Source organism: Canis lupus, chromosome 3 (genome assembly GCF_048164855.1).
Source record: "Canis lupus baileyi chromosome 3, mCanLup2.hap1, whole genome shotgun sequence".
Taxonomy (NCBI): Eukaryota; Metazoa; Chordata; class Mammalia; order Carnivora; family Canidae; genus Canis; species Canis lupus.
The window spans coordinates 67,594,246-67,618,895 of record NC_132840.1 but is presented as its reverse complement, the minus strand read 5'-3'; the positions used below and the strand labels follow the sequence as shown (position 1 = coordinate 67,618,895).

The window sequence follows — 24,650 nt, the reverse complement described above, 5'->3', positions numbered from 1 at the left end:
ACAGCTGAAACTGCTTTTCAGGGGAGAATTTGTCTGAAGAAATTGATAAGGTCAACAAACTACTTGGTTACAACCAACCTCCCCTAAAGGCCCTAGATAAAACAGAACACAAGAACTCACACATCTTGATACTGTGTAGTATTGAGTTCCAACCTGGAACTAAGGAATATATCTGAATGGAGGCAGGAATGTTCCATTCCTCCAGCCGTGATCTTCACTTGGAAGAGGAGTGAAGGAGTGAAGGTTGTCCTCAGGAGTCCTGAGGTTGAATTTTGGGAAGTATTTCTGAAATATTGGAAGGTTTTAAAATACATGCCCAAATAAGATTATAGATCATTACAAAACTCAGTTATCTACTTAGCCAAGGTGGCAATAAGATTCTAAAGGCAAATGTATACGGTTAGTTAACAAAATCTAGCTAGCTCTTTAAATAGGGAAGAGTCAACTTTAATAGAAACTTCATTTTTCTAGGCAGATTAAAGATAAAGAAAATCCTTTGTTTACAACTTGGACCAATAATCTAAAACTGTCACTTTAACAGGAAGAAAACTCAAACTCCAATCTTTTGTCAGTGTACTTCTGATATTAAAACTCATGATTCCAACAAGATGAATTTAAAAGGTATATGCAGTCTCTTTCCCTCCCTGTCATCTCCCGTGTTGATATACAATGTTCTGACCAGAATCTCCCATCAGGAATGAAGGGCTCTCAGCTGTGGGAATGTGCCACCAGTCCTTCAACTCTCAGAGGCCATTAGGCATGGCCTTGACGGAAGACAGGTGCCTTGCTAAGGTCATGCCCTCTTCCCAGCTGGTCACATTCAGTGACTGTTATAAAAGTCCAGGCCTTTTGCCCTAATTTTGGATGGTTCTGAAGACTAATCCTACTTTGGAACTCCTCAGGGAATCAGTGAAAGCTTCTGTTGATACTCTATCACTGCTTGACATCTGCTTGATCTGCTCTCTTACTTTCCCTTCTCTTCCCCAAGTGTTGATCACTCCCAAATACACTTTTTGACATACATACTAGTCTCCAACATCTTCATCAGTCCGACTGTGCACAAAATTTCTTTCCAAAGATCCCCTCTTACAAGCCTTCTATAACTTTCCTTTTTACATCAGACTTTGTTCTAAGTGTTCCCTCTTTGAACAACCAGTCCCACTTACCTTGCAAAGAGTCGTTCTTATTATTTCCAGTAGTCTTAATTACATTTATTAACATTATTTACATTTATTTGTTCTTAGATTACCCACAAAACTGCACTAGTCAAAGTAATAAAGTTTCTCTCTGAAACAAAAACAAATGAACAAACAAAATAGAAACAAACTCAAATACATAGAACTGTGGTAGAAAGACCAACACCACGCGGTTTTTCTCTTCTGACAAATTTTGCAATAGAGATAACACGAACCTGCCTTTCAGCAAACAGGTAGAACAGAAATTCTACCTCTAATGTTGATAACTCTGAAGACAGGTCCAATGTAATAATACCAACAACTTGAAATTAGCTTTAATATCAAACATTTTCCCAGATCACATAACTTTGAAAAATGTTTGAGTTTCCATTTTCTGAGTTTTAGAATGCCTGATTATTACAAGCGTTTGCCTTTAAGCCAACTAAATGGAGTACTTTAAAAAATTCATTTTAGGAAACATCTTACATTTACAATATACAGGGACACATATACAAATACACAAACAAGATGCAAACAAAATCTTAAAGGCCCAGTTTCCAAGTATCTTTTTATAAAACAAATCCATTGCAAGATGGGATTATAATTTATAGATCCATTATTTGGTCATTTTTCTTAGGAGTCTAACGAATATTGTGGCCAAATGGTGTTGCAGAAAAAAAAAAAAAGATTGTCATTTTAGAGAATACAGCCTAAAGGACTGCATGTGGGGATGAAATTGTCATTTCCCATATCCCAGTGAGAACACGGCTAGTTTTATTCAAAGATACCAAAAAAGTTACAACAATGAACAAACCAAATGAAGCTGAGGGTACCTCTGTGAGCATGAGCTCCTCCCCAAAAGTCAGAGCTTCACCCAAATGAACCAAACAGAAGAAACAAGGTCACATGTCATTGTACACGAAGTACTCACCAAGAGATGTCCGTTCAAACCAAGCCCCAAAACTAGTTCCTTGCTATTATAGGTAAATTTGGTGCAGAAGGTTGGCAGTATCCAGGTGAGGTGAGTCCCCTGTGATTGCCTCTAGGACCAGAGCCTAGGCAGCCACTGGGCTGGTCACTGACTTACTTTAATGGCTGGGGGTTGATGAACCCTGAGAAAGAAGCTCCTGGCTGCCTTTCCAAATCTGTAACCAAACCCAATTCTGTCCACCTGATGCACAGCTAAGATAATCACTGTGATGTTGAGCAGGCCGCAAGGAAAGGGCTGATCTGAGAAGCAACCAGACCAGGAACCCAGCGGTGCAAGCCTCAACTCTACCTCCCCAAAGGAGAGTCAGAGAAATTTAAACCCAAATTAAAAGGGCCTGGGTAAAAAGTTGCAGCTGTGCTTATTAGTCCCATTAACATTTTGGTCACCAGCTTCAGTGACATAAAGTAAGTTGTTAACGCAACTCACCAGCTTCCTAGGCAACTCACCAGCTTCCTTTCTTCCTAGGCAAAAGGAAAGCTTTTAAAACTAAAACAACTCACTTACCTCCCCCACTCCGGGGAGTGTGACCAACAGGTCCTATAAATTTTTAAGCTGCCCTACATAGGCTTTTCTACAACGACCCGAAAAATAAATTGTTCATCCATTCAACAATTATTGATCATCTACTCAGTGCCAGGTGCTGTCTCGGGTGTAGGAGGTAGGATTACTAGGGCAGATGATGAAAGCACAGCCTAACAGGGGCCTGAAGAGGGCAGCACAGGGGAGGGTTAAAAGGACAGGTTACAGAGCCAGGATATCTAAAGCAAAATGGGAACTCTGATGTTTTGGGGCGATGAATTGGTCCTCACCACGGCATTACTCTTGTTGCTTTAAATCCACAAAATCACTTCCTGGAAACAGGCATAAGTGACGTGTGTTTTACACTCTGTTCTCTGTCCTAGTGTGGTGGGTAATTGGGTGGTGATTACCATCTGCTGACTGTGATACTGCTCTGACCCAGACCAGCTAACTCTGTCTACTTTGGGGCGCCATTCAGGAGGCAAAATGACAAACTATGAAAAAATACATGATGAAAACTTAAAATAACAAGATGGAAGGAGTTTTCAGGTGATAGAAAGAACTCTCAGACCTCCCAAGTGTAAACAACTGACATCAAGTAAGTTTATAAGAAAATTTTCTGTGGATTCAAGTCCAAAAGTATTTGACACAGGTCCCTAAAACAAAAGGGAAGAATAATTACCATTGTCAGCAATATCATGTTGATGCTTCTGTAAAACAAACACACAAGGCAGGACGACAAACACGATCAGGGTGGGGCACACAAGCCTAGAAGCCAAGACTCAGATTTCAGTTCTAGTTTGTAAAGTACTTCCAAGTTGGATATTTCCAAGTTTGGATGTGAGGAGAAAGAAAAAGAGGTCCCCTGAGGCCACATGCTGAGGAAAGTCTCTAGACACAGACAGACCAACATTCTGCTTCCTGCTTTTGATTGGATTTGATTTGATTCTTTGAAAAAAAACGATCTGAGAATTGCCAATGCACAGGCCAGCCCAATGCCAGAGTACATGGGGTTTGAAAAGATTCTGTAATTTCTGTCTCTTTGTGATTACATGTGCTGCTGTATAGAGTAGGAAAAACAGAACCTAGTGGTGGGTTTCCCAGGTCCTGCAGCCACAACCTTACCCTGGCAAGGAAAGTGTTGTCCCTTGAAAGTCATAAATAACCCATCCATTGGTAGTTATTTTCTACTACGTGCCTGATGGTGGGCAGGGCAATTTCTCAGAAGGTTGGTCTGGAAAAGAAATTGGGAAAGGGGATATGGCCAAACTCAATGGAGATCACATGTTCTCCCCCATGACCTGATCTGAGCATTTTCATACACATTCTGAGTCTTTTCCTCATAGAAAACAGGAGAATTTTGCTCCTCCTTTCTTTCCCACTCCTGTTCATTCAAGTGTTTTTCATGTATCCTAATAACCATATATTTCATTTTCCACCCATCCAGACTCCTTGCTCCTCCCCATTCGGTCCGGGGAGAACTCGTAAATGTCATTGGTCACAAAACCACTCTCCATGCTCGCCAGAGTCATGAATCCACTTTCAGATGGGTTCACAGCCATGTTGTCATAGTCACAAGACATGTCATCGGGAGTGGCTTCTCCAGAGCACACTCGGAATGAAATGTTCTTCAGGTCTGGCCGGGTCTCAGCTAAGTCGGCTTCACTTTGTTTTCGGATGATGTTGTAAACCTCTAGGTCTGGGCTGTTCCCTTGGCGAGGAGAGGGCCAGATGGTGTGCTGCTCCTTTGTGCTGGGGCCTGGCTGCTCCCGTTTCCTAGGAGGAAAGAAAACTGGAGCTGAGTACTTTAGACAAGGGGATTGAGAATAGCCCTGTGGCTTCTGCTCCAGTAGGAGGAAGTCATCCCAGGCAATCACTACACGGCATTTCTCACCCACAGACACAGGTCAAGGCTTCGGGGTGGGGTGGGGTATGAAAATAGGAAGGTAGTGTTATATTCAAAGTGCTTGTGTATCTATATTCACTGCTGCCAAAGCATAGAACAGAGGTGATTATCTGGGGAACCCCAGAGCTCCTGCAGCATCCATGGATAGAACTGGATGGGAAAAATATCACATTTTAAAAAACTCTTCTCCAAGCTGTCCTTCAATTCTGAATGTAGGCAACAAATCAGAGTAGAATTAGTAATATCTTTGACTTGATACCAACAGAGTCACAGATGTTTTCATATCACATCACAGTTATCATAGATACCTTAAAATATTTTACACTCCTCTCTACTTCAAAATTATGCTAATTATACTCACCACTAAATAAATAACACCCACCCACACATTAATAAAGAAACACACCAAAAAACAAACAAACAAACAAAACCAAAAAAAACAAAAAACAAACAAACAAACAAAAAAAAGAAACACACCTATTGCCAAACCACATTCAGTCTTTGGAAATATTTTGCTAAATTGTTTTTATCAGTACAATTGCTTTCTTTGCAATCCAATACATTTTATTTTATACATTTAAAGATCTTGTTCTGGGAAGGGGTCCAGAGGCTTTACCCAACTGCTACAGAGGTCTCTGGCCCAAAAAGATTAAAAACTGGGATGCCTGGGTGACTCAGTGGTTGAGTGTCTGCCTTTGACTCAGCTCATGATACTGGAGTCCTGGGATCAGTCCCGCATCAGGTTCCTCGCAGGGAGCCTGATTCTCCCTCTGCCTATGTCTCTGCCTCCCTCTGTGGGTCTCTCATGATTAAATTAAATATTAAAAAAAAAAAAAAAGGTTAAAAACCTCTGAGATAGGCTCTAGCTTCAGAGTCACAATTCCTAAATCCTGTTGAGGTGCTAAATAGACTAAGGAAGAGAAACTTAACAACAACAAAAAACCAACTGCAGAGTAAGCAGTTGGAAAATATATTTGTAATATTTTAATTGAATTCTATTTTTAGATCAAAAGGAATTAACTAATAAAAATGATCATAGTAAGAGCCAACTATTTTCAGTGTTTATTATATGCCCATTCTGCATGCATTAACTGTTTTAAATCTAGTAATCCTATAAGGAAGATATTGTAAAATGAAGCAGGTTCTACCATTGACCCTTGAACAATGAGGGGGTTATGGGTGTCAACCCCCAACGCAGTTTAAAATCTGCATGTAACTTTTGACCTACCCCAGACTGAGCCATTAATAGCATACTGCTGACCAGAAGCCTAATACATATTTTGCATGTTATATGCCTTATATACTGTATCCTTATAAATAAAAAGTTAAAGAAAATGTTAATCAAGAAAGTCATAAAGAAGAGAAAATATTTACATATATTTTCTTTATATGTATAAAGAAATAATATTATATACATATTATATATATATATATATACATATATATGTATAAAGAAAATATATTTATCTTTCTTGAAAATGTTATCAAGAAAGTCATAAAGAAGAGAAAATATTTACTGTAAAAATATTTACAGTACAGTATTTATTGAAAAATACTCAAAACATGTATAAGTGGACCCACACAGTTCAAACCTCTGTTATTCCAGGGTCAACTGTGCATTAAAATCTTACTAATTCATCTTCCAATGGTTATCAAAGGGAGTTGAATCTTAAACTGGACTTTAGTTTTCCTGTTGTAAAATGGGCATACCAGCCTTCTTCTTCTATATATGGTGTGATGCTGGGGAATAAAAAGGCAACTGAGAAGAGCTGTAGGACCTTCCAAAATGGTGGCACACGATCCATAAATAGAGATGCTCTAGGACAGTTAGTGCGGCTATTTTGTAGCAATCTATAATTATATATCTAATGAAAAGCAAAGTCAATTAAAAGGCTTTAACTATTTCATTTCAAATAGAGTGATTCAGTTTCAGATGTTTGCCAGAAGGCTTTGGAATAGTCATTTTTCAATGGCTCACTCTTTATTCCTTTACCCAATGAACCAACATTTTTGGAGTGAGGGCATACATTCATGAAAGCACTTTGCTGAGCGATGTGTGGAAACAAAGGAGGGGAGTAACAGTTTCACTCCTCGAGTCATTTGGAATCTTCCACACACACAAAAATTAAAGAATATAAGATCACTTTCTTTTTTTCTTTTTTTAAAGATTTATTTATTTATTTATTCAGAGAGAGCAAGAGAGAGGCAGAGACACAGGCAGAGGGAGAAGCAGGCTCCATGCCGGAAGCCTGACGTGAGACTCAATCCCAGATCTCCAGGATCACACCCCAGGCTGCAGGTGGCACTAAACCACTGTGCCACCAGGGCTGCCCAAGATCACTTTCTTAATTACAACCAAGCACAAATTCTTAGTACTTCTGAATGCCCTGAGCCCATCAGAGAATTTACTGTCAAATCTGCCATGGTAATTGAAGCAAACAGAGCAATGTCCAAATCTCAAAGAGTCTAGAAGATACAAAGGTCTACACAGTGAAGATTTTACTTGCCTCTTTCTATAGATCCAAACCCAACACACAACTGTGATGACCACAAGGAGAAGGATGATGCTGGGGATTAGAATGTAAGCAAGATTCAAGGCAGCTTCTGAAAAGAAAATCATATATTATCAGTGTTAGTGATATTGTTACAAGCTTCAAAATGAGCTTAAAAATGCATAATCAACACAGAATATTCCAAAGAGCATATTCCTGGAAGGAAATATATATACAGTTACCCAGTTAGCAAAGTCTTCTAGTTTCAGTAAGTGAGCATTTTCTACGTATTACCCGAAGTAATAGAGAAAAGAAGTTTACATGTTGGAGTTTCTTGCAAAATATCAGAACCACACTGTTAGAATTATATATATTTTTTTTCCAGAGGAAAGAGATTCTCTCTTTTCTTGTCTTTGCTCTTCCTTAACAAAGTAGAGTCTGCTTGGGCAGTGGTGATGTCTTTGGACAGAAATGGCAGTTCCCAAGGTGGGGTGGGGAAGAGGGAGGGAGGGAGAGAGAAGCAAATCTCAGGGCTATTACCAGGAAAGGGAAGATCACATGAAGCACATGAATCAGACTGTAACCTTCCCAACAAATCTGACTAAGACTATTGGATCCATTTGGGGCCAAGAGCAGTGACTGTGGAGGGCATTCAGAGGCCTGCTATCCTGACCTTTCCTGTCCTTTAAGACTTGGAACAAAGTCTAAATTTTCTGTCATGGGGATTTTAGGAAGAATCTGGGACTGGGGGACTGACTCCTTTCTTACTGGTCCAAGGTTCCTAACCTTCTAGAAGCTGTTGCTTTGTTTTCCTGTGAGGCTGCAAACCTGGCCACCATACACACACAGAGAGACCCAAATAAAACCCACTTTACATGCCACTATGATAACAATGAGCAATGAGAACTCCACCCACGTCTGTTTAGAACTTTGTACTTTTTTCAAAGCATTTTCAACACATGTTATTTGTTATACAATAGAAAATTTGACTACCTTTGTCCTTGGTTCCTGGAAGAGAGGCTCTAAATCTTTGGAATTTCTCAGGTAATAGGAATAACTTTGTTATTCAGGAGCCCCTCAGACCAAACAGAGTTTATGCTGATGAGGTGTCTCAGAAGGGGGACTGAGGATGGTTGGGGGTGGTGCTAGAGATTGAGTTCAATTACATGGCCAACCTCAATAAAGTGGTGAACACGTTGATGTGCCAGGAGGGTAATTATGCAATCTGATTCCATCGGGAGAGGATACAGAAACTCCCCATATGGGACCTCTCCAGACCTTACCCTATCTGTTTCTTTGCTGGCTGCTCCTGATTTGGATTCTTTACAATAAAATGCAGTCATAAATATACTGTTTCCCTGAGTTCTATGAGTTGTGCTAGTGAGTTATCAAAACTGAGGGGGTCGTGGGCATCCTCTGGATTTGTAGCCAGCTGATCAGAAGTGAGAGTGGCCTACACCCCTAAACTTGTGTCTGAAGTGAGGGCAGTCTTGTTGAGGACGGAGTCCTTAATCTGTGGGGTCTGCCCTAAATTGAGGTGGCTGGTCAGAACTGAACTGCAGTATTAAAATATCCTATTTCATTTTAGGGGCACAGTAATGCTCTCAGGTGAGAAACACAGCATTACTTCCATTATGCAAAAGATGACACCATAGCACAGAGAAATGAAGTGGTTTAAATGTTGCCCAGTGACATAAGCGCAGATCTCCCTCTTAAAACTCAAGGTGAGAGGCGAAGTTGAAATTCCATTAGGACTCCAATTTATCACCCCATTTTCTTTGATCCTTTATGATTTGAGTTATAAAATATTTTTGCCCATTTCCTCTATCTGTTTCACAAGGGAGTATCAAGCACAGACATCATGCATCCTGCATCCCGCGTGGGATTTCTGCTCTTATTCCTCTACTGCTCTTGCAGTACCCCAACCCCTACCCTATGACTGCTGGGTGGTCCCCCACTCCCATCATCACACAGGCACTTCACATCCTGGCCAGTCTACTCTCCCGGGGTGTTTTACTGATGAAACCCAACACTGTACACACTTTCTGCAACGTCTCAGATGCCCTGTCTAGTTCACTTTTTTTTTTAGTAGTTACGGGAACAAAGTAGAGAAAGTAACCATGGGTAATTTATGATTGAGAGTTCCATCACCTATTTTCCCCTGGAGAGTTCTGTCCATACCGTTGTTTCCTTTAAATGTCTCTCTGGCATCTTCTTTCCCTGCATCTCCCGGAAGTATGGGTGTTGCTGGCTCTGTTCCTTCACCTGAAAACAGACACATGGACTTGAGGAGGAAGGCCTCACAATCCAGGTGGTCTCTGAGGTCCCACCAGGTTGTAGGTGGGATGCCAACAAGAGGTAGCAATTTGACTGAGGCTATGGTGCACATATAGAAAAGTAAAAGGGTTGAATTTGCTGGCCAACAGATTTAATTGTTTTCATCTTCCTGGTAAGATTTTTGCTGCCAAGAATCATGTACTGAAGTAGACAGCAGGCGGCTGGTGTCAAGGCACAGAAAATACAGAGGTGCCAAAGGGCAGGGCCAATGACTCACTTCTAGGATTATAAATTATCTGTGTGGCTCACTTCTTTTCTCATTAGATTGAATTATTCCTTTCATATTGTAAATAATGACAAGTCACATCCCGAATTGAATTTGTGGGTTGTTGCTTTTCAGCTTTGGGAGAAATAGGCAATACCAGAAGAGAGATTAATGAACTACTTGACATGGCTGGGTATGGCATACACTTCTCCAAATGGTCTGACTTCACATCAGCCCCCTTCCTGTTGGAAAATCTGGTCTAAAGAACATATGGTTCTACATCCTTACAGGGAGCCTGGGAAACAGCCCAAATTAACCCAAATCTCAAATGAAAGGCTTACCTCCAGGCTTTATAGAAGGAGCTGTTGGTTTCTCTGTGGCAGAAAGAAACAAATATGAAAATAGTAACTAAATTTCCATGACATCTGGATGAAATTGGCCGAATCATGGCATCCACTTATTTACACATTCAATCACCTGATATACTTTATTTAGTGTTACTAGATGCCAAGATCTGGGTTAGTAAGTCAAAAGAATCACTTTTGCAGCAAGACTAGCCTTCCCCCAGCTTTGCTTGAGTATTTTTTTAAAAAGTATTTTAAAAATTTCAAATATGAGAATTTCCAAATATACACAAAAAATAGACTGGTAGAATGAAACTCTATGTACCCTCACTTAGCTTCAACCCTTATAACATGGCTAATCTTGTTTTAAAAGTAACCCCTACCCCTTCCCAGCTATGCTCAGGCCTGGATTATTTTAAAGCAACCAAAGACATCTTAGCATTTTCCACTGGGGTTGTTTTAGAGAGTAACAAACACTGACCTCCAAGCAGTGGAAGTGGCGGTGGTGGGAGGTCGGTAAGCAGACCACTGCCAGCCCCTAGGCAGACACTGGTGATCTAGACCATAAATCAGTTTAAATATCTCAAAGAGCCTCAGGACAACCAAGCTGCACAGAGAATCTACATCTACATGTTTTTACCTTTGGCTAGGAGTATGTCCCCCTGTGGTACTGGTAGGAAATCTCTTATGCTAATCAGATGCTCCGGGATTCATAGGGATAGGGTCCTTAAGGGCATGATTTTGGAATTCACAATCCTAAGGCCAGGATAGCAAATCTATTCTGAAGTTTCTGAAGGAAACTTTTAATCATCTTTCCCATAAGTGTGTGTGTGTGTATGTGTGTGCGCGCATAGGCACATGCATACACACACGTGAAAGCGTGTAAAGGTGATACAAATTGTTCATTTATTTCCAAACATCCAACCTATATAGTGCCTTCTACATATAAAAACATCATCATGTTCTAAGTGTTTTATGAAAACAAACACAATTTACCCTGGTAATAGCTTCATTGACGTAGTTGCTATTATTTTGGTGATTTTGTACGCCATGTATCCAAGGTACAGGAATAACTTGTCTAAATCTCACAGTGAATGAGTAGCTGAACTGGAATTTGAACCAAATAAATTCAAGTAAAAATTAAAATTGCAAGGAGACAAACTGTGGTAGGTAGTGGAGATAAAATAGCAAATGAGAATAGTTCCAACCTTCTCTGGCTCGTACGCTCTATAGGATGGCCATAACATATGGAAACACAGGATAATATTAACAAATATTAATTTTGTGATATTACATTATAATACATAGTATATTCAATAACATTACATGACCTATTCATTTTGTTTGTCCCTCCATGGTTCAATCCAGTGTGCAAAAGTGTATTAAACATGGCAGATTAATGCAGCATTTCCATTAATCCTTACGATGCATCTGCAATGTGCTGCCTCAGCTGATTTGTCTCTGATTTTCACTGAATACACATAGGTGTATTAGCAGACCCCAGAAGTAAGTGAGGGTTCAGATCTGGCTAGTGTGCCCCTACTCTACATGGTCATGTTGTCAAGTTCAGTTTTAGATATTATTCAGCCCTTCCCTTGCCACTCTGGCATATAGATCATGGCATATAGATCATGTGCATCCCTTGGAACTGCACTGGATGACCTTCCCCTAGCCCATCAAATGCAGGGATTAACTTGTTAAATAGGTATATTTCTAGACCTCATGCCAACCATGTAGTGAAGGGGACAAACTTATAAATAGGCAAAGCATTGTATGTGTGAGATGCCAAAATCCTCCTAGGAGGAAAACCAAACTTGGTTTTGAGGGGCCCTTGGAAGGTTTCCTAAAGGAAATTTTTTCAATTTCTTATTTTGAAAAATTTTGGATTTATGAAAATTTGCTAAAATAGTACAAAGAATGCCCATATATCCTTTACCCAAATGTTACGATTTTATCACATTTTGTTTATTTATTCTGTTATATTTGTCTATATTTTTATTTATGTCTCGATACATCCACATATGTATGAAAAACACATACAGACATACATGTGTAACTTTTTTACTGAGAATAAGTTGCAGACATGGTTACTCTTTATTCTAATTAATTCAATATGTATTTAAAAAGATGGGGGGGGGCAGGCTCTTATGTAACCACAGTAACGTGATCAGAACCAAGAAATCAACATTGATAGTCTATTGCCTAATAGACCTTACTCAAATTCTGCCAATTGTCCTAATCCTGCCTTTTATAGAAAACCATCATCATCACCCAGGTTCCAATCCACAATCACCTGTTACACTTAATTGTTATAAGAGAAAATGATGTTGAATGTGAACCCAAGTGAGAAAGAGTTGCTGGGAAAGGGTAAGAGTGTTCCAAGTACCGGGAACAGCAGTTAAGAGCTCTGGGGCAACTTCACAGAGCTCAGAGGGGAGTGAGGGGCACCTCACAGAGCACATGGGGAAGTGGGGGGCACCTCACAGAGTGCATAGGAGAGTGGGATGCACCTCACAGAGCTCACAGGGGAAGGATGGGGAAGGAGGGAGAAAAAAAACACCTTTTAGCAGCAAAAATCACAGCAAAAGCCTAAATTCAAACAATTTTAGGATTACTTAGTCTTCAACTAGATGCAACTAACAAGCCATTCTGTTCTGGCGAGGCAGGAAATGGTGCAGGATGGTCACTGGGTAGTTGGCTTCAGGGAGCTGAGAAACTTCAGGACAGATCAAAATCACTTGAAGTCTAGATCTAAGTGGGTTATGAGGGAGGAGTCTGGGAAACCCCAGCAGAGTGAGACTGCAGGCTTGTAGCCAATTCAAAACACTCAACAGATCCAGAGGCAAAGGCCAGTTGGATTTGCAAAGGCATGCAGAGAGGGTGGTTTAAGCCTGCTCCTCACGGAGACTGCCATCTGTCCAATGCCAGTGAAATTAGTATACTCCATCATCTACTTGCTCTGGTCATTATTCTGTTTCCTTAAAGCCCCAGAAAATAATGCCATGTGGCTCTTAGAAGACTTGCAGGAACAGTGGCCAGCTTCCTTTCACATTTTTTCTTTTTCCCAAATTCTCTACAGCCAAGCTCACATGTGGAAAGAATGAGAATTTGTGATTGTCCACTTGGAGGGCTTTTTGCTTCCTGAACTTCTCACCATTCTCGATTTGTCGTACATAAACAAAACCCTTTCTTTCCTTCATCCCTTCCCTTAGCATCAGCTACTCTTCTCCTCTGCTGAGAATAGCCCTCAATGAGGAATTGTCACTCCACTCCCCTGGCATTTGCAACAAGCTGTCTCAGAGACCATGTAACAATTCTGAGATAGCAGCTGCTTACAAAGTTAAGAGAGGACACTGAGAATTCAGCCATGTAACTTGGGAAAAGATTCATTACCATCGGAATATTTGCAAATGAAATTGTTCTTCATGTTGCATCGGTCATCATTCCACTGGAACATGTAGAGGCCCCCGACACCAGCAGGAGCCGATGGTTGATGGTACATGACCACGCAGACCTCACTGCCGCATGAAGGCTCATCCACATACCAGTTCCTGTAGGAAAGAGGTCAACGATGGACACCATTGGAGAAGGAAACTCCAAGACTTTAAAAACCTTTGTTTTGCCATCAAGTGCCGTTGAGACACGAATTTAGGATTCTACTTCGGAAGACAATAGAGAGAGAGGCAGGAATTGAAGTGCTGCCAATGAGCAGAACCACGTGCTTTCTAATACAGACATCACCATCAATCCTCTGACATTTACCACAACCTCTTTGTAGGGAGGAATATATTACCATATGATATCTGCAAAGTAATTATGAGCAAAAGCAGTTAGCAGGGCCAATCTGGATGATCTTGTTTCTTTCTTGCTCTTTGCTAACTGGCTTTTGTTTCTCCTTGTTTTAGAAATCAGATGCATCGAGAAGAGGCATGGTTTATCTCAGCCAGAGCTTGACCTGCTCACATCTCTCTGCTTTTTGACAGTCATAGACAGTCATAACTGCCTTTCTAGCCCTGGGATGTAAATGGAAAATTCAAGCATCTGAGCAAGACTTTCCAAAATGTAGAGGCTGTCAAAGCAGGTGAGGGGGTGGCGGTAAGAGGAGACGGCCCACATAGTCTTTTTCAGTTTTTAAGTTGTTTCCACGTCATCAGGCAGACGAGCCCCTCCCTCTGCCTCTGCTGCCAGATTTCTTGTCTTTGTCTTCCTACCTCTTGAATGGGGTGCATTAGCAGCCTGCGCTTCACTACCCAGTGTTACTTGGAATTAAATGGTGCTGCCACCCAGTTGGATATTGGGTGCCAGGTTAAGGCCTTGGATTCTACAGAGAATCTAAATGCTGTGAGCACCCGCTGTATGCATTGACTCAGGGCTGGGCTTTGTAGTCTGCATGGTCATCCACCTGTCTTGCCTCCTTCCAAGGCCCAGGTCTTGCCCTGATGCTCAGATTATTTAGCTGAGTCCTGCTGCTCTGCATAGATCTTGAGAGCCTCTCCTTGGAGGCAGCTGAGAGATAGGTCTCCTTGTAGCACCTAGGTATGCCTCTGTTTGAGTGCTATGTTACTATCCACCAAAGGGAAGATCCTCTGCTGCACCCACTGGGTTGATTTGCCTAGATAATAACTGAACTTGAAGCACTGCTTGGATGCTGCATCTGGACAGCTGGGGGCCCTGACTTGGGCTGGGCTCTGACCCAGTAGTTATAATGACCAGACCATATTCTAACCCACTTGGTAGATCTTTTACCTTGACTTACCCTGTTCTTTTTCCCACTGGCATTATGGCTTTATGTTATTTCATTTCACAGCTGATGGAATAGATGGAATATTATGCCAGGCACCTAGGTTGTGGACTCAAGCCAGCTCTCAGGCTGGGAACTCACTGATAGAAGAGGAGGCCAGGTTCTTCAGGAGGAGGGACCCTGCAATGCCACAGTTGGCATACATGGTAATCATTTTTCTTGTTCTCCCAAAGGGACTATGGCTATTTCGTAGAGTTATCCATGCATTGGGGAAGGGGAATATCCAAACGTTATAAGAACTGTTGGGCACAGGATGCAAGTGACATTGATATTTGAAGACTTGAAATGTCATCAAGGCTACCAGGAACATATTGAGGTCAGGTATGAAATGGAGTTCTGGCCTAGGACCAGCTCATGGGGGGACCCATAAAGTGGGCATTTCCTATATGACTTGAACAGCCGTATTTGGTAGTTGGTATAGTTCTACATTGGTTCTTTAGCCTACAAAGTAAGAGCTATAATAGTGGACTAGGTCAAGCAGAAGCTTCTGAAATTGCACTCTTCCACACCCTCTCCAAAGCAGTAAATAAAAAAAATCAATATTTTATCCAGGAGAAGATGACAGAAAGTAGTACTTCCCTTGAAGATCTAGAGAATGCAGTGGGGTGGGGGGTGGGAGTGGAGGGTAGTCTCCATCATATCTCTAGTTAGTTCACTAGTCTGGACCCTGCAAAAACCAGGCAGATCCCAAAGGATGATACCAGAGTAGCATAAACACAACTAAGTAGAAGTCTCAATTACAGCTGCTGTGCCATATGTGGTATCTTTGCTAGAGCAGGTTAACATGCATGCAGGGTACTTAGCATGCAGATCCGGTGAACATAATATTTTCCATCAGAAAGAGAATCAGAAACAGTTTGCATTCATTTGGAATAGACAACAGCATATATTTATGGTCTTACTTCAGGCCTATGTTAATTTTCTCACCCTCTGCCATAGGAGACTTTGGTATAAGGAGACTTTGCAGAAAATCACAGTAGTCTACTATATCTCTGACATCATGCTACTGAACCAGATAAACTTAGTAAGACACTCATATGTCTAGAAGGTTAGAGATAAACTCTATGAAGATTTAAGAGCCTGCCACTTCATGAAAATGTGTAGGTTTCTAGTGATTTAGGGAATGCCTGAACATCCCTTTCATATTAAAGGACAAATATTGCATCTTGAAGCATCTTTCAATAATGTAAAGGAGGAAGCATAGCACCTAGTTGGCCTCTCTGGGTTCTAGAGGTAACATATTCCACATTTGGGAATATTGCTCTGGCCCATGTACCAGCCAACATGAAGGACAGCCAGCTTTGAGTGAGGTCTGAAGCCAAAAAGGACCCTGAAGCAGGTCTAGGCTGTGGTGCAAGCATATTTTCCCATTGGGCCATATAATCTAGGAGATTCTATTAGTAGAGGTATCAGTGATGGGAAATATAATGCTGTATAGAATTTGTGAAAAGCTCCAATGAGAGAATAACAGTGTAGATCGCTAAGATTTGATAGCAAGGGCATGTCATCTGTAGCTGAGAAACAATCACCTTTTGGAAAACAACTCCTGGCTTGGCTACTGGGCAAGGAGCACCAAGAGACTGTGCAGTCCAACCTGCCCATGATGAATGAGGTGCTGTCAGACACAACTAGTCCTGGGCTGGGCAGGCCAAGAAGCAATCCATTCTAAGATGGAAGAGGTATATCCAGAACCAAAGAGCACTCACTGTATAAGCAGGCAGAGCAACCTGCCATGGCATCTACCACTGTCATTCCAAAGCCCCTCTCAGCTTACACCTATACCTGCATAAAGGAATCCTTTATGACTTGCTTCAGAGGCTGCCTGAGTTTGGTTCATGGATAGGTCAGCCAAATACGGGAGTATGATTCCACTGGACAGCAGCTGTACTATGACACCACTCAGAGTTGGCCTTGAAAGGTCAAGTGGTAAGGGGACATCCTCCCAATGTCTTCAGCTTAGATGGAGCACTTAGTTAACTACCTTGCATGGGCAGAGACATTACTGGAGGTTAGAATATATAAGGACTCAGGAGTAAGGCAAGAGCTTGGCCAGATGATCAGGAGTCGAAAAGGAGGAAGAGAAGATTGGAGATGAGGAACTCTTAGATAGAATGACATGATATGAATATACATAGGGGAATAGGCATAAAGTATAAGGATCTATCACATGTTAAAACCCATCAGAAAGCACTTAGCATAGAAGAGGCACTAAACAGCCAGGGAGACAAAATGACTCAGTTAGTTGATGGCAGCTAGCTTATAATCAGCCACCCCATTGCTGGCACAATAGATACATACTCTACTAGCCATGTGGCAGGGATGAAGGCCATGCATGGGATCAACATGTCCATTTCCACTCACCAAGGCTGATCTAGCTACTGTAAACATCTAACCTTCCAGCAGCAGAGGCCAAAGCTAAATCCCTAAAGGAAGACCAACCCTAGGACACCAACCTGGCATCTGGTAGCAAGTTGACTATGTTGGACTCTTTCCATCCTGAGAGGGGCAATGATTCATTTTGTTGGGAATAGATGTACAGTCTGGGTATGAGTTTGCCTTTCCTGCCTCAGGGCCTCAATCAGCACCAGTATGCAATATTTGATCAACCAACATGAGATTCCAAATAACACCTCATCAGACCAAGGGAACTATTTTATAGCAAAGGAGGTGTGGGAGTAGGCTTGTCGCCTGGGGATTTACCGGTCACATCATATCCTGCACCATCTGGAAGTTGCTAGCTGGACAGAATGGTGGAAGAATTTGTTGACAACACAGATGAAGCACTGGCTTAGAGGGAACACTTTGCAAGGAGGGAGCATTATCTCCCAAGACTCAGTGCACACTTTAAATAAATGTCCTCTGTATATCATCCCATGTCCCCAAGAGTAAGACTACATGGGTGTGAGAACCAGTGGGCAGAAACAGGAGTAGCCTTGCTTACTACCACTAGTAGTGACCCACTTGGGGAATTTGTGCTTCCTGTCTCTGCAGTGCTGGGCTCTATAGGTTTTAGATGGCCCAGTACCCAAAGGTGAAATACTTCCACCAGAAGATACAGGAAAAGTCTTATTAAACTATGAGTGATGGCTGCCACTTGGGTGCTCTGGGATCCTTATGTCTTGAGACCAGCAGGCCAAGAAGAACAATGATTATCTTTGCAGGAGGTAACTGGTCCTAATCCCAGGAGGAGGTAGCCATCCTGTCACCCATTCTGGGGAGGGAGAAATATATTTGGTATCCAGGTTATCTACCTGAATTCCTGTGGGTACTCACATACCTAATTTCGATGGTAAATGGAAGTGTTAAATGACTCCAGCCTGAGAAGTGCAAGATGACTGGGGCCTAACGTTCCTCAGGGCTGAGGGTCTGGGTCCTGCCACAAGGTAAGCCACTGAGGCTCCCTGAGCAGAGAGTGAGGGGAATCTAGACTGGATGGTAGAGGAGGGAGGTCAATGAGTATCAGCTGTGGCCCTGGGACTAGCTCCTGTGGTGAGGAGTGTAGTTCGTCATACTAATAACTTTCCTTTTTTCCCCCTTTGTTTTAATTAGAGAGGGGGGGTGCAGAAGGAGAGGGAGAGGGGAGGGAGAGGGAGAGGGAGAGAATCCTAAGCAGGCTCCACGGCCAGCATGGAGCCTGACACAGGGCTCGATCTCACAATCCTGAGAAATTAAGAATGGGATACTTAGCCAACTGAGCCCCTCAGGCGCCCCACAAATTTCCCTTTTTAAAGTTTCTTCCAGGAAGAGAGGCCTGTGAGAACCTGGAGGGGCTACCTGTGGCACCCAGATGGAACATGTGGATCTGATTAGCATAATGGATGGACTCTGATAGACGCTGACCTGTTGTCTTCAAGATAACAGGTAAAAAACATATATTTTAATCTGCATTCTTTTGATTGACAATGATTCAAACTTTTTTTTCCCATGTGATCATTGACCAGTTAGATTTTCTATTTTTCAATTGCTTAGGTTTTTTGCCTCTTTATCTTTTGGGGTTTATTGACTTACATAAATTTTTAGTGTCTTAATGACTTACATAAACGCTTTATCGTAAAAAAGATATTTACTCTGTAATTTGTTACATTTATCCAGTCTTTTTTTTTTTCTTTTTTCATTTATCCAGTCTTATGTCTGCCTTTTCACTCTGATACCTTTTGATGTTTGTCCATGTCACTGCATTTCTTAGGGAGGAACAATGGCAAGGCCATGGTATCAGGGTGGGGTGTGAAATGAGTGGGTCCTGATGCTGTGGGTTTAGGAGGATCCTCCAAAACGCAGGCTTCCTTGAGTTCCCTTTTGGCCCAACCAGGCCCACCCCTGTGGTATGGAGCCCTACAGTAAGTCTCAGCCCCACAGATCTTCAATCTCTCATTGGGGTTCTAATCCAAAAGGCTGGACAGCCAGAACCACTGACTTCAAGCATCATGTGCTATTAAAACAATGCTTCTGGGCCACATCTCCCTGGACAGAGCTCTTGGGACATGAGTTGGGCACAGATCCGGGCTGATTCACCACCCTCACCACACTGCTTTGGCCAGTGCCATCCTCTAAGGGCTCTGCCTGGCTGGACCTTCACCTCTTCCCCACTGACCAGGCATTGTGGATTCAGCCTGCCTCCTTTTTGAGTTATGTCAAGTGAGTTAGCTCTGTGGGTTTCTACACACTTACCTGAATGCTGACGTGCTACCATCTGTCCAAGCATAAAGGTCCTGGCAGGCTGTGCTGTTGCTTTGTCTCTCCTCCCGCCTCCGGAGCCCAATCCAGAAATCACCATCAGACGCCAGGAGGTTTTCAATGAACTTTTCTATCAATCTCTGCTCATCCTGAGACTCGATGCTAAGGAGCTGGCCCCCATCTGTCCTGCAGGCTGCATTGGCTTCCTCAAAGTTCAGTCTTCGAGAAGCATCATGGAAGTAAATGACTTTATAACAAGGCCTTTGTGTCCCTTCCCGGCAGACTGGCTGTCCTAGAGAAAAAAGAAGCCAAGCTATTTTAGTACTCCCAAAAGTATACCAGGGCAGGGATGCTCGGGGGCAAGTGAATGAAGCTACCCCTGGGCAGGAATTCTGATTACTCATCTGTGGACTGTATAATGTCATTTAGTGCTTGAGAGCAAATTAATATCCCTCCCTGCATCGAGATGCAGTAATTTCAACTCTGATGCCTGTATTGTGTAGGGACTCCATGTTTTGTTTGCTCCATTACAGATTCTTCAAGAGCAGACATTTTTGACTATGCTTTAAAAGAGAGGTAGCTAAAAAAAATAAAAAATAAAAAAATAAAAGAGAGGTAGCTGAAGACTTATGGTTTCACTTAAGGTCACACACATATAGCACTTTCACGTCATCAGGAAGTCTCAGGGGACAGTATTGTTTAGAGTGAGTTATCTCTGGTGCTTCCTTAGGTAAGAGAGGTATTCTGAAGTTGGCTGTGGGCTCCTCTATCCTGGAACCCTCTGCCTGTGTAGTAGGACCAAGATTTCGCCCATGCTGTCCTGTAAGCAGAAGCTAAGAGCATCCAGTCGATGGGGTTTTCTGCTCTGAATGATCTCACCGAAAGACATAGTTAAGGTTTACTGAACTCTTACCACATGGCATGAACTATGCTAAGGGCTTTTACATTTACATCTATACTTTATCTCATTGAACCTCATAGTAATCCCCTGATGTAGATATTGCTTATGCCCCATTTTACAGAGGAGAAAACTGAGGCTCAGAGAAAGTAAGTAATTTGGCTAAGGTCACATAGCTACTGGTAGCAATATCAGAGTCAGAACGAGGTTCTGATTACAAAGTCAAACCTGTAACTGTTGAACCGTGCTGCCCAGTTGCCACTCTGCTGCAGTTTCAGGCTGCATTGGGAGCCTATGTAATGTGCCTTATCCAACTGATACCTGGAAGGCTGAAAACCATCTCCGACGGATGGGATTCTACTGAGGAGGAGCAAATTGTTCACCGGTACATGCGCCCCTAGCTTGCATCTGGGCAAAACCTTGCTGTGAGCAAACTTCGTTCCATCAATGTGTATTGAGTGTAGGCTCTGTGGCTGGCACGGTGCTAGATGCTGGGACTATAGAAACAAAGGCCAGGGACACCTGGGTGGCTCAGTGATTGAGTGTCTGCCTTCAGCTCAGGGCATGATCCAGGGATCCCAGGATTCAGTCCTGTATCAGGCTCCCCACAGGGAGCCTACTTCTCCCTCTGCCTGTGTCTCGGCCTTTCCCTCTGTGTCTCTGATGAATGAATAAATTAAATCATATATATATATATATATATATAAAAGAAACAAAGGCCAGTTCCTAGCCTGCAGAAACACATGCCCCTGGACCCAAATGTACAAGTGAAAACTAAATTTCAACAAAGGAAGTCCCTTGCAATGTAAGAGCCAGATTGTGGGCTGTGGGTGTGAGAAAGGGATGAAGGGTTTTGGTTTGGGAATCTCTTCCCAGCCCTCAAGGAATGTTCTCATTTTCCTAATTTGTTTTGCAACCTTGTGGGGAATCAGATAGCATTCATCCCTATACTGACCAGTATATGGGGCAAAGGCTGCAGACAGTTGACTGCATTTTCAGTGCTGAAGGGGAACAGCACATGTAGATAATCCAGGAAACTCCCAAGAAGTCTTGTTTCTACTGCTTCTTTTATCACTTTTGTAAGGAAATTCTCAATAAGCAACAAGTTATAAGAGTTTTGCATCTTCTCTCTATTATTCATCTGCTCTTGCTAGAACTCTAACAGGACTGGCTCATCAGCAAATGAAGAGGCCTCAAAAGTGCGACATTTTCACTAAGAGGGTGTTCCAGAGAGAATGGGTGCCCCTGGCCAGAGAGGCTGTGGCTGGCACACTGCCTAGGGAGAAGACCCAGCCAGCCCAGCTATTGTGATTCCCTCAAGGTGGCTCCAAATGGGGCAGCCAGTGAAAATGAACCTCAGGTACCTCCAACCTGGTACACGGGCATAACATAAGGTGGAGCTGAATTTACTGGCAGTCCCCAGTTTTCTACCTTTGGTTTATCAAGGGAAAACATAACACCTTAAACGGGTTTCCTGTATGGTCCAGCCTGACCACACTCTGCAAGTCAGCCGGTGAGTGCCAGAGAGAGCCAGAGCTGGAAGGATGCCTGAGGCGCATCTGGTTCCCCTGCCTTCAGGAAGTGTCTTTCTCTTCTCATTTGCAGGAAGGGGAAGGGCGGGGGCTTCTGTTCCCCACGACCTAGGACAAAGCCCATGCAGCCCTAACCTAGGCAGCTTAGTTCAGACGCACCCCCCCTTCTGCCGCCTCGCAGCCCACCCCCATTCCGAAACACACTTTAGATCCTTTCTATCAGCTCTGCAAGCACGGATAACGGAGTGGAGGCTGTCATTCTCCATCCTCTGTGGGCGGTCTGTCCTCGCCCCGAAGACCTGAGAAAGAGGCACGGACATCCTCCCCCCGACATGCAGAACAAATAGAAGAGGCAAGAAGCCAAAGCACTGTACCTCCTCTGAGGTCCAAGTCCGAGGCTGCATTGACACGACAGGAGGAAGGAAGCAAGAGAGTCATTCCCCTGAGTCAGGCGGGGCTTGTCCCGCGCTAACCCGGCTTCTTTCTGGATCTCTAAGCGCTCTGCTCCAGAGCTGGATCCCGCCATCCTCCCCCCACAGAAGAGACCAGGAGCAACAGGCTGGGCTCCCACCGCACAGCCGATCCAGAATCCCCACCGTCCCCGCCTCCTCCCGGAACAGGAGACCTCCCGGGTGGGCGGGAGGAGGGTCGGTGAGCCTGTCCCCGCGCGGGGGTGCCGGCAACTGTTGCGCCACGCGCGGTGGGGCGGGCCCGGGGGACGCCTCCTGGGACAGTGTGCCCACTGCCGCACCTGGCCTATGTGCCCTAACGCCCGGAACTCCGGACGGGGAGCGGACTTTGAGGGTTCCAGGATCCGCAAGGATCCGCGCCGGTCTCAGCCAGCCGCGGGGCGACCGCTCCCCCACCAGCAGGCGCGCGGGAGGGGAGTGGGGGCTGGGTCCACTAGCGGAGCGGGGGACGCCCCTCGCCTCTGCAGGGGGCCGGAGAAGCGGTGCTGCGGGCTCGAAGGCGGCCCGCAGCGGCTGGGGAGCGGCGGGCGCGTCTGCGGGGCCCTCCGGGGACCGGCCCCGCCCCAGCCCTCGCCCCTGCGCGCTCACTCACCGCTCAGCAGGCGGCCGGTGGCGCCCCGGGGCCCCGCCAGCAGCGCGGCCAGCAGCACGGCCTGCAGCGCGGCTCCCGGCTGCATGGCCCGGCTCGGGTGCGCCCTCGAACACCGCGGACAGCGCGGCGCCACGGCGCTGGAGCGGACCGACCCGGGGCGGCGTGCGCGGCGACTGCAAAGGCGGCGGCAGCATCTCCCGAGAAGCCCCGGACCCGGCGTCCGGAGGAGGCGGGGAGGGCGCGGAGCCAGCGCACCGCCCCCCGCCCCCTGGGACGTCACGGAGGGCAGGGCAGCCCCCGCCCTGGCCCGCCAGCGACCGCCTCCTCCAGCGCGCCCGGCGCGACCGACCCGGCCAGCCCGGGCAGCGAGCCGGGGAGGGGAGCCGGTTCCCGGCGCGCCCCGGCCTGCCCCACCCCCTCCACGCGCTTTCCACAGGGATCCTGAGGTTTGTCCAGGGCGCGGGCCGAGTAGGAACATCCCGGTCTGACTTCTCTGAAATCTGATGAAGAGAGCACTGCAGCTAAACCCGGGGCCACATCTCCACCCCACTCCTCGCCGAAATGGCCAAATTCACCCGGGACCCTAGGCTCTGCAGGGTCCGTGGGGGTGGCGGGCGCCGACACTCCGTGGGGCTCGGCAGGCTGCAGGCCAGGTGCTCAGGGCCACCCCTGAGAGGGCAGTGGTGGATGCCGAGAAGAGATGCTCAAGCGAGCGGTGTGCCACTGGCCGGACGGGTACCGGACAGTGTGGCGAGCGTCCAGAGAGGTGGCTAAGTTGGAGTTCGGGCTGACAAGAGAGTAGCTCCAGCCGAAGCCACAGGGCATCTCTGAACTCGGCAAGGGAAGAATCCTGCTCTTCTCAGGGGACCTGTTGGGAGGTGGGGGTGATTGTCCAGCCCTGGACCCGCGGGCAGCAGGGAGGGGAGCCTCCCGAGGGAAGAATGATCCCTTCCTCACCAACTTAGCCCTCAAGGTGTGTTCCCTCTTCTAGACGGTCACCGCTATTTGCTTCTTGCGGTAAACACAATGTTTTAAAATATACTCAAATAATAAAGTGAGCCTCCCGCCCCAAAACTAAAGCATTAAGTGGAAGAAGGTGGGTCTGATTTCCTTGCCTCTTCCCCCCACCATGCTTCCGTGAAGCACTGCCGAAGCCTGGTCGGGGCCTCTGACTCCTGGGCTTTGGTCTCAGCTGGAGCCACTGCACTTCTAGAGGAAGAGGGCTGGGGCGGGGAGGGGGGGGGGTGGAGAGTCGATTTCAGTATCAGCTGATAATATAGACAAGTCCTGCTACTGAAACCACGAAATAAAGCAGCATCAGCAGGATGAGGCCTGACCTTTATGGCAAGCTGATTTACAGTTCGTCCTTATGTCTGAGTTGGAGTATCTCATATCCAACATGCATTCTTTCTAGAAACTCCTGGTTCTCAAAACAAAGAGAGGACTGCCATGGTAAGGGAAGCACTTGAGTTGGCATCTGATATTCTGCTTTTCTTCACTTAAAGTCTATGTAGCCTTTGGCAATTCCTGAGTCTGAGTTTCAATTAACTCTTGATGTTACCTGAAGAGTTTTGCGCTGGTTTGATGGGGCAAATACACATGTAAGTGTGCAGATAGCTGGTAACCTAGTGTCACTTGAAAATGATGTATTTCCAGTATCACAATACATATTACAGCTTAGGGAAGCTGTTGCCTTGGCCCAAATAATTAAATT

The 24,650-nt window shown here is 44.6% G+C and overlaps 1 protein-coding gene and 1 long non-coding RNA gene across 10 annotated transcripts in view; one reads left to right on the top strand and one right to left on the bottom strand.

Moving 5' to 3' along the window:
* LOC140630943 (uncharacterized) overlaps window positions 1-24,650 on the top strand; it is a 78,800-nt gene that overhangs the window by 30,273 nt on the left and 23,877 nt on the right. For all 6 annotated transcript variants that reach the window (XR_012028625.1, XR_012028626.1, XR_012028627.1 and 3 more), the window contains 3 exons: window positions 13,875-14,050; window positions 14,777-14,916; window positions 18,502-18,631. This is a non-coding gene — a long non-coding RNA (uncharacterized lncRNA). The remainder of the gene's footprint in view (window positions 1-13,874; window positions 14,051-14,776; window positions 14,917-18,501; window positions 18,632-24,650) is intronic.
* On the bottom strand, window positions 1,206-23,078 carry LAYN (layilin). Of its 4 annotated transcripts, none has more exons than XM_072821930.1 (7): window positions 22,937-23,078; window positions 19,439-19,736; window positions 13,363-13,520; window positions 9,967-9,999; window positions 9,235-9,348; window positions 7,099-7,195; window positions 1,206-4,461 (listed from the first exon to the last, which is right to left on the bottom strand). In XM_072821930.1, the coding sequence occupies exons 1-7, from the start codon at window positions 23,019-23,021 to the stop codon at window positions 4,098-4,100; spliced, it is 1,149 nt and encodes a 382-aa protein (XP_072678031.1). In that variant the 5' UTR covers window positions 23,022-23,078; the 3' UTR covers window positions 1,206-4,097. The 4 variants fall into 4 exon arrangements, with proteins under 4 accessions (XP_072678031.1, XP_072678033.1, XP_072678032.1 ...); XM_072821932.1 differs by having other exon boundaries at window positions 9,265-9,348; window positions 22,937-23,077; XM_072821931.1 differs by lacking the exon at window positions 22,937-23,078 and adding an exon at window positions 22,249-22,538.

Coding starts and splice junctions, on each gene's coding strand:
- LAYN (XM_072821930.1), bottom strand. CDS start 23,021: ATGCAGCCGGGAGCCGCGCTGCAGGCCGTGCTGCTGGCCGCGCTGCTG. Junction 9,349..9,966: donor TCCTTCTATAAAGCCTGGAG/GTAAGCCTTTCA, acceptor GTCTGTTTTCAG/GTGAAGGAACAGAGCCAGCA. Junction 7,196..9,234: donor AACTCTCCAGGGGAAAATAG/GTGATGGAACTC, acceptor TTTTCTTTTCAG/AAGCTGCCTTGAATCTTGCT.